At 37.8% G+C, this 13506-nt stretch overlaps 1 protein-coding gene across 1 annotated transcript; it reads left to right on the top strand.

Annotated features, from left to right (window-relative positions):
* Positions 1–316: 316 nt before the first annotated feature.
* Positions 317–12756, top strand: LOC132301356 (uncharacterized). Its single transcript, XM_059798614.1, has 10 exons — positions 317–366; positions 477–585; positions 7508–7628; positions 7771–7865; positions 9334–9405; positions 9919–9923; positions 10122–10422; positions 10607–10715; positions 11080–11266; positions 12129–12756. Exons 1-10 carry the CDS (start codon positions 317–319, stop codon positions 12214–12216), a joined length of 1137 nt encoding a protein of 378 aa, XP_059654597.1. The 3' UTR covers positions 12217–12756.
* The last annotated feature ends 750 nt before the right edge of the window (positions 12757–13506 follow it).

Consider the following 13506-nt stretch of genomic DNA (forward strand, 5'->3'; position numbering starts at 1 on the left):
GTACTTAACGGTTATTTTGTTGATAGCTCGACTATCCATGCACATACGCCAAGAATCGTGTTTCTTTGGCGTGAGAAGGGCTGGGACAGCAGATGGGCTCATGCTCTCGTGAATAAATCCCTTGTTCAATAACTCCATAACTTGTTGATTCAACTCCTTATGCTCCTTTGGACTCATGGATAGGAATAAAGGAAAAGCAATGAAAGTTTCTATTTCTAAAAATTCTGCTTTAAGTGATAATAATTCTCCTCATGATGATTTTAATGATTTTTCTTATGTCGCTTTTCTTGAAAAAGGTCCTCATATCGTTACTTAGATGACTCTGATATTTCAGATAATGAAGACAATGAAGTTCATGATGAACAGGTGCAAGAGGATGAAAAGGACGATGAAAGATTGAAGAAGATGGTCGAAGAAACCATTGAAGTCAAATAGGTAGTCAAGAAGTTAGCAAAGGAGCTTATCCAAGCAAAATGAGAGAATGAAGATCTAAGAAAACAAATTGATGGAGGGAAAAGGAAAGCTTCTGAAAACAATTCTATCATCACTGAGCTTAATGATAAAATCGTCATTATTGAGGATAAGGTAAGTAGTGCTAACTCATTGAAGTAATTCTATTACAAACTGCACAATATAAACTGAAAGGGTTTACTTTAAGTCAAGACACTTTGAATAAATTGATCAACGTGGGTAATGTGAATGATAAAACTGGGTTAGGTTTTGAAAAAGGTTCATCTAGTAATCAAGGTAAAAGAATTTTTGTTAAACCTACTGATGTTTGTATGCCTAAACCATGTTTGCCTGATGCATTGCATTCTGATGTGTCTTATGTGCCTAAACTGTTGCATTGCGCCTTTTGTGGTAAGAATGGACATAAAAATCATTCATGTTTACATAGGAAAAAGAAAGATTTGTCAAAAATTCATTCTCATGATTCTCATGCTAAGAAAAAGGTGCGTTCTAGGAAAAAAAAGAATTTTGTGTCACCTAAGTTTTCTAAAGCTGAAAATTTGCCTAAGAAAGAGGTAAAGAATGAAAGAGAATTTCAGGAAGTGATAGTGAAAACTGTGTGGATCAAAAAGTCTAATTTGATCAATTATGTGCCTGTTGAGTCCATGGAAGTAGTTTCCAAAAGGACTTCACCTTCAAACTGAGGCCTAGGATTTCTAGTGATCATGGCTAGGGCTTTAGTGTATATGTTGTTGCCATTAGATCACTTGTTAGGGTTTGGTTTAAGTGTTGAGTTTCTGATCACATTCTTCATGATATACATGTGAAAATTCTTTCGAGGAATTTATGATCTTTCTTTGAATGCAAATTGAGGCACATAATAATTTGATGAAAATAGATTCTTAGTTTGTAATCTATACAATGAAAGATGATTTGCATTGATTAAGGGATTTTTAGATTTGAATCTCTTAAGTTCATAGACTTTTGTGCACTAGTCCATCTCTGAAAAATTTGGTTGAAAATCTTTTGATCTATTGACTATGGTAATAGATCACAAAAGGTATAAAGGTTATTGTCTGAAAAAAAAAAAAAAAAAAAAAAAAAAAAAAAAAAAAAAAAAATAGGAGCTTAAAAAGAAAAATTCAGCTTGAAAAGAAAAGAAAAAATTGTTGACTTCTTTGTTAAGAAAAATGCTACCTATTGAGATTTGATCGAAAGCTCCCATTAGACTTTGAAGAGGAGCTAATTGAGTAAAAAGAAAGGTGGAGACAAGTTGAATTGGGGAATTGCTGACTGCTCTTAGAGTGAAAGCCACCTTGCTTAGAAAAATTGCTCAAAACAATTTTAGCTTGATACTTTTCGATCAATAAAGTTTAGACAATGATTTGTTGAAATTCGATTGAAAATGGATTAGATTGGATTTTACACACACACATGAACTTGCTAGATTAATTTCTAAATTTTTCATTAAAATTTGCAAGTTTGATTTCAAGTTGTGATTACTTTCTACGATTTGAAATTATTTGAAAAATCTGTGGAGTCAAAAATTTGTTCCCTAAGATACTTTTAAAAATTCTCTGAAAGAGTTTTGAATCGTGTGTTGACTTGATGATTTTAATGATCGGTGATTTGTTGTTTTAATTTAAAAAAAAAAAAAATGAAAAACCTTCCCGGACTTTGAATCTAATATGCTTTGAGAAATCATCCCAACCTCTCCTAATGGATTTCCAAAACCCCACACCGACAGGCGACCTAACCGGTCTAGCGGACCATCCCCCCCTCTCCTCTCCAAACTGACAAGAAACAACCTTCCTCCGTAGCCTATATCGTTCACTGCCGAACCTCCAAAGCCATTTGCCTAGGAGGGCCCTGTTGAAAGGGGCTAATCTCCTAATCCTTTGGCCTCCCAACCTAAAGGGCCTGCAAACCTGTTCCCATCGAACAAGATGATACTTAAACTCCTTACCTCTACCGCCCCACAAGAAATTCTGTTGGAGTATCTCAAGTCTTCCAACAACAGTAGAGGGGATCTGGAAGAGCGACAAGAAATAAGTTGGGAGACTAGATAAAGTACTCTTCACCAGAGTAACTTTTCCCCCCTTCGAAAGGTATTGCTTTTTCCACCCTGCCAGCCTTCTCTCGAAACGCTCAATCACCGGGTCCCAGCTTCCCACCCTTCTTGTTGAGACACCCAAAGGCAAGCCTAAATAAGAAATAGGGAAGGAGCACGTCCTACACCCTAAAACAGCTGTAAGAGACTCCACCTCCTAAATATCCCCCACAGGGACAATAACACTCTTTCCCACGTTGACTTTCAACCCAGAGACTGCCTGAAAACAAACAAGGACACAACGTAAGTATCTCAACTGGGACTCCTCAGCCTCACAGAAAACCAGAGTGTCATTCGCAAAAAGCAAATGAGAAATTTCCAACAGATGAGCTGCGTCAGAACCAATCTTGAAGCCCTGAATAAACCCCAAGTCCACAGCTCTCCTCATCAACCTACTAAGAGCCTCCATGACAATAATGAACGGGAAAGAAAAGAGAGGGTCCCTTTGCCTCAAACCACGGGAGCTGCCAAAAAACCCGGATGAGGACCCATTGACCAACACCGAGAATCTGACAGACAAGACACAAGTAACAATCCATCGCCTCCATTTCTCTCCGAAACCCATCCTCTTTAACAGATAAAACATAAAATTCCAGCAAACATGATCATAAGCTTTCTCGATGTCCAGTTTGCACAAAACACCCGGAATCCCGCTACTGAGCCTGAAATCCACACATTCACTGGCAATAAGGGCGGAATCCAGAATTTGTCTACCCCCAACAAACGCATTCTGAGAATCAGAAATGACGCTATCCAAAACCCCCCTCAAACGAAGCACAAGGACTTTAGCGATCAGCTTATACATACACCCAATTAGACTAATGGGTCTAAAGTCCTTAACGTCAGTTGCCCCTCCCTTCTTTGGGATGAGAGCAATAAAAGAAGTATTCAATGACTTTTCAAACCTCCCATTAGAATGGAACTCATGAAAAGCGCCTATAACCTCTTGACGAACCACCCCCCAACTCTCCAGAAGGAACCTCATCATGAAACCATCTAGACCTGGGGCTTTGTCACCAATACAACTCCTCAGCACCAAAAGAACCTCCTCCACCGTAAAGGGTCTCTCAAGCCCTTCTTTATCCTCCACTGAGATATAGTCAAAATGAAGACCATCGAGACGTGGCCTCCAATGAAGAGGCTCAGTGTACAACCTCTGATAGAATGGAACAATCCCCGTACGCACTTCCTCCTCAGAGCTCAACATTGTTCCGTCCACACACATCCGCCCAATATGATTGCCCCTCCTATGAGCATTAGCGGTACGATGAAAGAACTTAGTATTACGGTCACCTTCCTTAAGCCACAAGGCCCGAGATTTTTGTCGCCACGAGATTTCCTCAAAAATTGCAATATCGCCACATTCAGCCTGACAAGTTGCTCTCCTGTTACGTTGAGACTCAACAAGACCACTCACTGCTTCCAATCTGTCTAACTCTGCAATGTCAGCGAGGGCTCGATTCTTCCTCCATTCCAGATTACCAAAGACCTCCTTATTCCATGTTTTGAGCTTATCTTTTAAAAGGCGAAACGTCCCTGCGAAAATGAAACTCGAAGTTCCAACAACCATATCCTCCTCCCACCAAGACCTCACCAACCCTTAAAAGTCCACTGCCCTAAGCCACATATTCTCAAATTTGAACAGGGTACGACGTGAACACAACCCTCCACAGTCCAAAACCAAAGGAATATGATCCGACATGACTCTAGTCAGAGCGGCTTGAGCAGCATCCGGAAATTTCTCCTCCCACTTTCCAAAGAGCAAAAATCTATCTAGATGGGAAAAGGTAGGCGTCTCCCTCCTACTGGACCAAGTAAAAGAAGCACCCTCCAATGGAAGATCAATAAGCTGATGACCATCAATAAACTCCGAAAAAAGAACCATAGCCTGGGTCCATGCACCCCCAGTAGATCTCTCCGACGGGGATCTCACCACATTAAAATCTCCTGCCACGCACCAAGGAAAAGTCCACCTCCCCTTCACCCCACTAAGCTCCTCCCACAAAACTGGCCTATCGCAGTCATTCATCGGCCCATACACACAAGAAAAGACCCAAGAGAAGTCGTCCTCCTCCATCTTGAAAATACAAGACAAAGAAAAGTGCCCCCTGCAAACATCCACCTTTGCCATCCATCTCCTATCCCACATGAGAAGAATTCCTCCAGAAGTCCCAACTGAATTCAAGGTATCCCACTCCACAAACCTATTTCCCTAAAGACTCTTAACCACACGGTCAGTCATAGATTCGATCTTCAATTCCTGAAGACACACCAAATGGACCCCCCATTTTCTCACAGCCATCTTCACCACCTTCCTCTTGCCCAGGTCATTGAGACTATGAACATTCCAAGATAAGATTCGTAGCTTTATGGAAAAACAGAATCCCCCACCTCCCCCAAACTCCTCCCCCCCTCCTTAACACGCCCTCCTTCCACCTCCCCCACGAGCGTCCTATCATAATTCACATCAGAACAAAGGTTTCTCAACTCCCTCTCCCCTCTCCAAGGAGAATGAACCTTCTTCTTTCTATTCCTCCTCCTAGAAAACTGGATCATCTCCCCTTCCTTCCCCTCCACCGTGGCCTGAAGAATTGCTAAGGCCTGATCCTGATTATCATTACAAGAGACCCCCAACAAATCGCTGGTGACCACGATATTTTCCAAAACCCACTTCTTACCTAATTCGCCATACTCTTGTCTATCAACATTACAATCCGGAACCTCCGGACGCACAACTGCCGGGGGGTCAACAATCCCCAAATTAGAGTGACACTCCTCCTCCCACAAAATCATGTCAAGGGGCCTACCTTCGTCATCCCTACTCTCTCCCTCATCACCTCCCCCGGCCTCCTCTGCCTTGTCAAAACAAGACTTCCATTCCTTAGAATTGTCCACCCCACCTTCATGAACAGCAGTGAACAGGTCTGGATCAACTGTAGGGAAATCATTCTGATGCCTGTGTTTCTGCAATTCCTTGATTAACAGAGAATTGGTGATCTTGGATTAGGATATGCTTGTTTTTTTGTGAATTTTGTGCTATTGTTTATGGTGAGCATAGAGGTTGGTTCAGGGCTTCTAGATGCTTTCAGGGGGAACCCATATTCCTCTAATTGTGGTTGTTTATGTTCTTTCTTAGTAGGTTTTACTCTGCAGTTGAAATTGTGGATGTTATTGAGGGTTTTGTCGTGGGTAAGAAAAGAATTAAGGTTTGTCTCTTATTAATTGTGGATGCAATTGAGGGTTTTGTTATTGGTAGGAAAAGATTTAACTTTTCTCTCTTATTAGGTTATTCCTTTTTGCTCCCATAATATATGAAACATCATCTCAATAAAATACATAAGGTGAAATGTTACAAAAAGGCACTTACTGGGAGAAAGAAATATTAAGAAGACATACATCATCAGTGAACCAGTCCTGTCTAGGGCCCTAGATAGAATGTTGAAATGGGAAGATGGGAAGCAAACTGAACGTTCACAAAGTGGCTGCTTCATGAATCACTACTTGAATCTGCATCCTCACACTCACCAGCTCGAGCTTTGCCATTGGATCAAGCAACGACCTGCTAGTAAAATATTAATTTTTTTATAAAAAATATACCCCATTATCCGCCACTTTGAAGCGAACTTTTTGAACTCAATGAACTGAAAGTTTGAGAAATTTGGAAGTGAGTAGAGAAATCAAACAGGGGCAAGGAAGACATGCATATTGCAAGACAATATATTTAGCATACTAGATAAAAAAATTTAGTGATGATTTTAATGTGTTTTTGTGTGTGCGCGCATGCTCATGCCACAGTTTGTGCTTGTGTTGCCCCTCAGCTTCTCAATAAATATTGTTAAGGTGAAATTTTTAGTTTTGCCACATGATCCAATATTCCCGAATTTGAAGGTAACTTGCCAAAATGAAAGTGTGAGAGAGATCATTTAGGGACAAGGAGCACATGCATTGCACAAGACGATATTTCTAGCTTTGCGAAAGAGAAATCTTCATAAACTATGTTCATGTGTTTTTGAGAGTGTTAGTGTGCTCCTGCCAGAGTTTGTGCTTGTGTTCTCTCTATTTACTTAGCAGCATGTGCAAATGATGCAGTTGCTGCTTACTCATATTATCAAGACCATGGAAGCATGGAGTGAATTTTCATAAATGGGTTGTTTTGAGAATTTAGGTTTCCTAACCTGTTCACAGTTACGTTAGAGTTCTGAGATTGATGTCATTCAAATGCAACTATGGCGATGTTTATGTCATTTGTCTGTTGTAACTATTTCTAATGGTTTGATTTGGTTCCTATGTATTCTCATTTTGTGAACTCGCACACCGTGTAAGTATCTCAACAATGGTGTATTTGGTTTAGATTTTTCGAAAGTGATTGGTATTTTGCTTTATTTCCAGATTTCTTAAAATGGAAATGCTAAACAGTTTGAAAAGAAGTTCAGTTTTAAGTTGTTTTTTTAATTTTTTTATTTTTATGGACCCAGTTGCCCACTTTTCACGAAATTTTTTCAAATTAGTTATTACAACTGGTGTATAGTCTTTTCTGATTTTCTGTTTATGAAAACTGAAAAACAGTTTTCAGGAATGAAATTTGACAGAGCCTTGAAGGCATCATATCTTTTTGTTAGTGATTTCCTTTTGGCATTGATTATTAACTGTTACATTTTCCTTTTTTTGTTCTCTTTTTGGTGTTTGCTTTGTTGGGTCCGTTTCTACTTCAAGTTTCTCTTACTTATTTGGTAGGATTCCCTAGAAAGGCATCAGTACTGGTTAGTTGTGTATGGCTATTTTAACTTTACATAGGATTATCTGTATTATTTTCTTGATAAGATATCTGTATCTTGTGCACATGCATATGCTGCATTTGAAGTTTAACTTTATTAAATGATATCTTGTTGGCCAGATAGGATTTTGATCTATTTGGGTTATGCTTACTTATGTTGTCAAATTTCGTAGGTTCGTACTTACTCAGAATGGGTTATAGATGGAGAGTATGATTGGCCTCCTAAATGCTGCCAGTGTCGTGCTGTGCTAGAAGAGGAGTCTGATTCTCAAACTACTCGATTGGGTTGCTTGCGTATGTGATTCTGTGATATATATTTAAGTTTTTTAAATGCAATTTTATTATTATTATTATTATTAATTTTATGTTTTTTAGAAATGAAATCCTGTTGAAGTCACACTGCAAAACTTACGTTTCATTTTTTTGCTCATTTTAGATATTATACATACAAATTGCTTAGTCTCACATATTAAAAGTTTTCCGCCACACACTGCGCCAGCTGGATATTTGTGTCCTGACTGTTCCACTTCGGTAAGATTTATTTCCAGAAGTTATAAACAGTCTCACATCTATAATTGGGTTCTTTTGGTTAACACCTTTCAGGATGTTGTAGTTCTCAATTCTCATCAGTGTTTTAGATGTTGAATTAAAGTATACATAAACACATCTTGTTTTTCACAAATTACTATTAGCAAATGATGATTTCTCAATTTGATTAGTGATTGTGGTGAACGGGGCTTTAAAGAAAAAGAAAAAACTCAGAAAAACGTAAACATGCACTAAACTGCTTTACGTTACTGGAGTACAATTTGCTAATGACGGATACAGAGAAGATGTGATCAGTTATTAGTTAAGGTTTAACTTGAAGCGTTATTTTTGTGCAAGGCTTGTTTATAGATGTACGGATTATTTTATACCTGTTATTTGGAGTTCTAGGGATTGGTAGAAAGGACCAACAGGTATAGTCTTGTGTACTTACTCACTTCCTAGAACATTATGCTTTTGGACTTCGTGTTGTAGAGTTACTGAGTTATTTTGATTAAAGATTGTGGTCCAAGAGCTTTAATTGTAGGAACTTTGAATGATGAAACAAGAGAATAGCAGGAGTAGGAGCCTACGATAAGTTCTGTGCGTAAGTAGCTGAGTAAAAATGTCTAGTTTTCTACTCATTAAAAATGAGGAAATGGTTATTTTTTCTTGTCAAAAAATGAGGCAGGAAACTAGTTAATATTAGGATTTTTATTGTTTTCTTAAGATAGATCTGAAGGAAACAATTGTTTTCTCCCCTCCCACTCTCAAACCACCTATGTTAAAAAAAAAGGTTAACTTTTTCGCTTGTGAAACAACTTGGAGTTTTTTATGATAGCTTGACTTTTGCTATAATCAATTAAGATGGTTTTAGCATTGTGGAATATAAAGAGATTGCTAACTCACTATGGAATATAAAGACAATATTGAGTCCTGCAACTTAGAGGTGGAACTTAGCTTGGAATGGTTTTCCTGGTATTGAGCCTGATCCTAGTCATGAACTGGTTCACATTCCAAGAACCAAAATGACATTGAACTTCTCAATCCAACAAACAACTTTTGCTAGCGTGAGTACTTTTGTTCTGTTTGGGATGGTTTACATTTGGTCTAGCTTATTGATAGACATACGGAACAAGGTGTAATATAACTTGATCCTGACATTCAAAAGGCTTAACCCTGGAAAGCTTCAGTATGCATGGCATAGGCCTCATTATCCTTTATTAACTTAATGGATGAATTCAAACCACTTATTGCAATCAATGAATTAATAGTAGAGAACTGAGGAAGTCATCTTAAATTGTGCTTGGTTTTAGTGACCTCAATTCTTTTTGACATTTACTAGGAAAATCAGAATCCTTTGGGATATGCATTATAATAAGTACTCATGGGAATATGGTGTTGATTTAGAAGTTGTTTTGGCTGTGTTTATTGCATTGGGTGGTTTGTTTTAAATGGTGCTTTGTTGTTGCAGATATGGCCTCCAAAAATTGTCAAAGATTCAGGATCCCGTCTTCATTCGAAGCTGAAGGAGGCAATTATGCTGGTAATTCTGATAGTTTGCTCTAAACTTGCTGGAATGGATTTGTTACTCTATGACACTATTTGACATCTTTGTTTTTTTCCCCTTAGAAATCTTTTTCCATCAAACCGCACAAGTTTCACCACATATAATAAATAAGGTATAACAAATCGTCTCTGTTATTGGTCTTATTTTTGAAAGTTGCGGTCCTTATACTGCGGTGATTTTTTCCATCGTCTTTGATGGATGAATAAAAACACGAAGGAGAAGGATCCTTTTACATTTTCTTATTTGCCTCTTTAGCAATGGTATAGATGAGGTGACTTTGGAAGTACTTTCATCTGTTCAAGTGATTCCGTCAGTAAATATATGAGAATTCATTATGCGAGGAATTTAGATATGAGGAGACATAATCTAAAGTTGGTACTCTGATAGAAGCGTATACAAAGAAAACATTTTGGGCATGTTTGTAGCCAAAGTTATTTTGTCCAACCTATAGGGTCCTATATGTGGTGCAGATTATAATGCAACAGAGAGACAAAGTAAATGAACCAGGCCAAGCAAGCTTTTGGCTATTCCAACCCACTCCACATATAGGTTGATTCAAGTGCTGCAATTGAACTAGGTGAAGGGAAGCCTGGCATTGTGTTTATGCATTATACATGAAAGCTAGAGTCAATGGTCTTGATAATTAATATCCCTGTGACATTGTATACCGTGTTTCCATGTTTCTGTTGTAGTCTGGAGAAGAACTTATTTGGGAACCATCCAGTTTCATTGCTAGCTACAGAATCCCGTGGTCCTCCTCCTGCTTTTGCATCAGATCCACTGATGCATGCATCTGCAACTGGAGGGAGAGAGTATAATGCAAGCTTGTCATCTTCAGTTGCTAAAGATTCTGAAGGTTACTCGGCTGCAGCTGGAACAGGGCCTACTAATTCTTCATTCACAGATATTGTGGAGATAGATGGTCCTAACTCGGCAAGTCCATCCCTGTCTAATCATGAGTCCAGTTTCGTGAAAAATGCAAGTCCTTCTGGTGTAAGAAGATTCCCTTGTTAATCATTGCATTTAAATTGGGATGTATTGGTCATTTCTTTTCCTTACGACGTGTATATACTGATTTAGCATGTTTGTTTATGCACATTTGTCTGATGTGTATTTTCTAGTTTCTAGTTTGGTGTCTTATATATCCTCTTCATAAAAAAATTGCAACAATATGCAGGCTGGTGCTACAACGCGAAAGACTGCTTTCCAAGTTGATAGGCAAAACTCTGAAATTTCATATTACACAGATGATGAAGATGGAAATCGGAAAGAGTACACGCGAAGGGGTGAATAGTTGCTTCTCCTCTTTATATATGAATTGCAATCTTATTGTTATATGACCTTCTTGATGACAAACTTTGCATTATAGTTGGTGCTAGAAATGAATCCTTCTATCCCTGATACTTGTCAAATTTGTTTAATCTTCCTCATGCTATACTTTTATTTACTTCTGGTTGAATATTTCATGGTTTTCAGTATCTTCGTACCAAACTGTTGGAATTAAGGCATTTCTCAAACTTATGAAGATGTTTTTGAGTTCATTCTGTTTGCCTTTTCATTTTGTTTTATTTAATGCATGTTATGTTGTCATTTCATGAGATACCATAAAAGAATTCTCTATTTTCAAATTAATGAGGCTCTCAATTGCAGGTTCTTTCCGCAATAAGTTGCTTAGGGCATTGCTACCTGTATCGTCGAGTGCATTACCAGTCCTTCCAGTGACTGCACCGCCAAGAAAAGATGCATCAAATGCAGATGATGTCCCAGAAGGTCGTTTGCGGCATCAGAGATCCTCAAGGATGGATCCAAGGAAAATCCTTCTCTTCATAGCAATCATGTAATGTTTGCGGATCTCTTAACTGGTTCCTATTGCGTTGTTCCCATATTTTTCCCCACATAAGAGAATTAATAACAAAAGGAATTTGCAAAGTACAGATGAATATTCAGTGATTGAATCAATGAACCAATTGATCTAATAGGGATTTTGTTTTAGGGTGTGCAGGCATGGCGTATTTCCCATGCTTGTGTTCATATGCCGCACCTGGCCAAATTTATTTGTGGGGTAGAATTCTGTCAGATGACTGCAATCATGTGATTTCAGGCAAGGTGCACCATAAATGGTTGTTGCTGGAGAAGGGAATGTATAAAGAATACAGATGAAAGTTATGTTACAGAATCAAGCGATTCAGTGGTTGGACTCGAGAGATTTGCTTTTGGGTGTCAGTCAAGGTGCGATACCATACTGGTGTTCATTTGGCGTACACTATCAAACGTGTTGTAAGCCTTGTATGGTAGAATTCTCTCTATCAGATGATTGCAGTGATTTGATCTTGCTCGGAATTCTTTCTTTTGCACTAGTTGAAATGTGGATATTTGTTCTGATAAAACGTGGGGCAACTGTTAGCACCAACCACCTCTCGGGTAATTAATATAGGTTCTCTTCTGTTGATGCAGGAGTGTTGCTTATAAGCCTCCTATCAAGGTCTCACTTCTGGCCCATTTAGAGAGACCGACAAACAAACAATTATTAGCATTATCATTATTGCCATTCTGGAAAAAACTATGAGCATCATTATCGTTCCAGTCTTAACCTAGACAGAGAAAAAACACAAGATTTGAAGTTGTTATTTTCTCACTTTTTTCCGTTCATAAAACATGCCTAAATTCACTAATGCAAGTGTTCCATAATTTACATGCAGGGCATGCATGGGTACGATGGGCATTCTGTATTACAGACTTGCACAAGGTGGCCTTGGTGAGGAGCTGCCCGGCGACGAGCAACAGTGATCAATCGTGATGGTATATTATTTCTTGATATTCTGGTTACTTCTACGATTCTTCCTTGCTTCCACTCAGTCACTCCCTCGTGTGGGACTGGGCTGGTTCACTGCTAAGGACACAAGTCGATGCTTGCTATAAAGAATTTTCAGTTTTCTCTGATGGCAGCAAAATGGTGCATATGAATTTCTTGCTCATCTAGGTCCTCTGCTCGTGTTATGGCTTTTGTTTGTAAACAAAAGTGAGTATCGCATTAAAACCAATTTTTTTTTTTTTTTTTAGGTTCAGTTATTTTGTGAATATCTATTTTTGAACCGATAACCTTGAGACAGCTAAGGTTGTATGGACCATTTGTGGTTCAGAATGTCTCATTTGAGTATGTTTTTTGCATCTTTACTGAGTTGGTATTGTATGTTGGGCTGAAGAGATCATTGTTTCAGTTACTTTTGGAAGATAAATTTTTGAGTATTACTGTCCACCTTGATAGTTTTGAAAACTAGATTTGATCAAGGGGTTGTTTCTCAGATGACAGAAAAATGGTGCATGAAAATTTTATTGAATCCTTTAGTATAATTTATTTTGAGTAGTGATTATGTGAGAAGGGTGGTTGGTCCTATCACATGATGTCATGTTGACATCATCTAATAGGACCAATCACATTACTCACATAAATTGAATTCGATAATTACCGAATTCGGTCTTTAAATCATTATTGTTGATTTTTTTCAATGTTTTGGTTTGGCAGTTGAACAAGCACATTAAGAGTCGCACACTAGAAGGTACCTGAATGAGTTCTCTAGTTCTGTAGTTTCTTATTAGATTGTGGTGCTGGAAAGCAAAAGTAGAAAGAATAGCATATATGAGATCAATCTCTTCTCGGTTGAACCTACCTTTGAATAGTATATATTTGTACGTTAAATGATTTTGGGACTGGGACGGAATGGAAAAAAGTTTTCCATCCCGACTTGTTTATATAAATAAATTATAATTTTGCCCTTATAATTTATTTTATATTTTAAAATATCAGGTATATAGTAAAGCAAACATTGGGTTATCATATTTCAATCGCTAGATTTCCTTTTGTATTATACTTATTTGAGAATTTTTATATATTATCATGATATTTTTAGGATAACATTAAATAAAAAAAAAATAGTAATTATTATAAAAAAAAATAGTAATTATTATCAAGCTTGAAAATCTGTTTCTTTTTATCAGATTCGTAATGTAATATAATTATAAATGGATTCGTAATGTAATATAATTATAAAAGTTACTCGCCCAATCCCGTATAAACGG

This window comes from Cornus florida, unplaced genomic scaffold (assembly GCF_030987335.1).
Source record: "Cornus florida cultivar Cherokee Brave unplaced genomic scaffold, ASM3098733v1 CherokeeBrave_3.0.0_Hap2_Chr03, whole genome shotgun sequence".
NCBI lineage: Eukaryota > Viridiplantae > Streptophyta > Magnoliopsida > Cornales > Cornaceae > Cornus > Cornus florida.

Excerpts from the sequence above, each read along its gene's own strand:
- LOC132301356 (XM_059798614.1), top strand. The coding sequence starts at position 317 with ATGACTCTGATATTTCAGATAATGAAGACAATGAAGTTCATGATGAAC. Across the intron at positions 586-7,507 it reads TCGTCATTATTGAGGATAAG|GTTCGTACTTACTCAGAATG; the intron begins GTAAGTAGTGCT and ends CAAATTTCGTAG. Across the intron at positions 11,267-12,128 it reads CTTCTCTTCATAGCAATCAT|GGCATGCATGGGTACGATGG; the intron begins GTAATGTTTGCG and ends ATTTACATGCAG.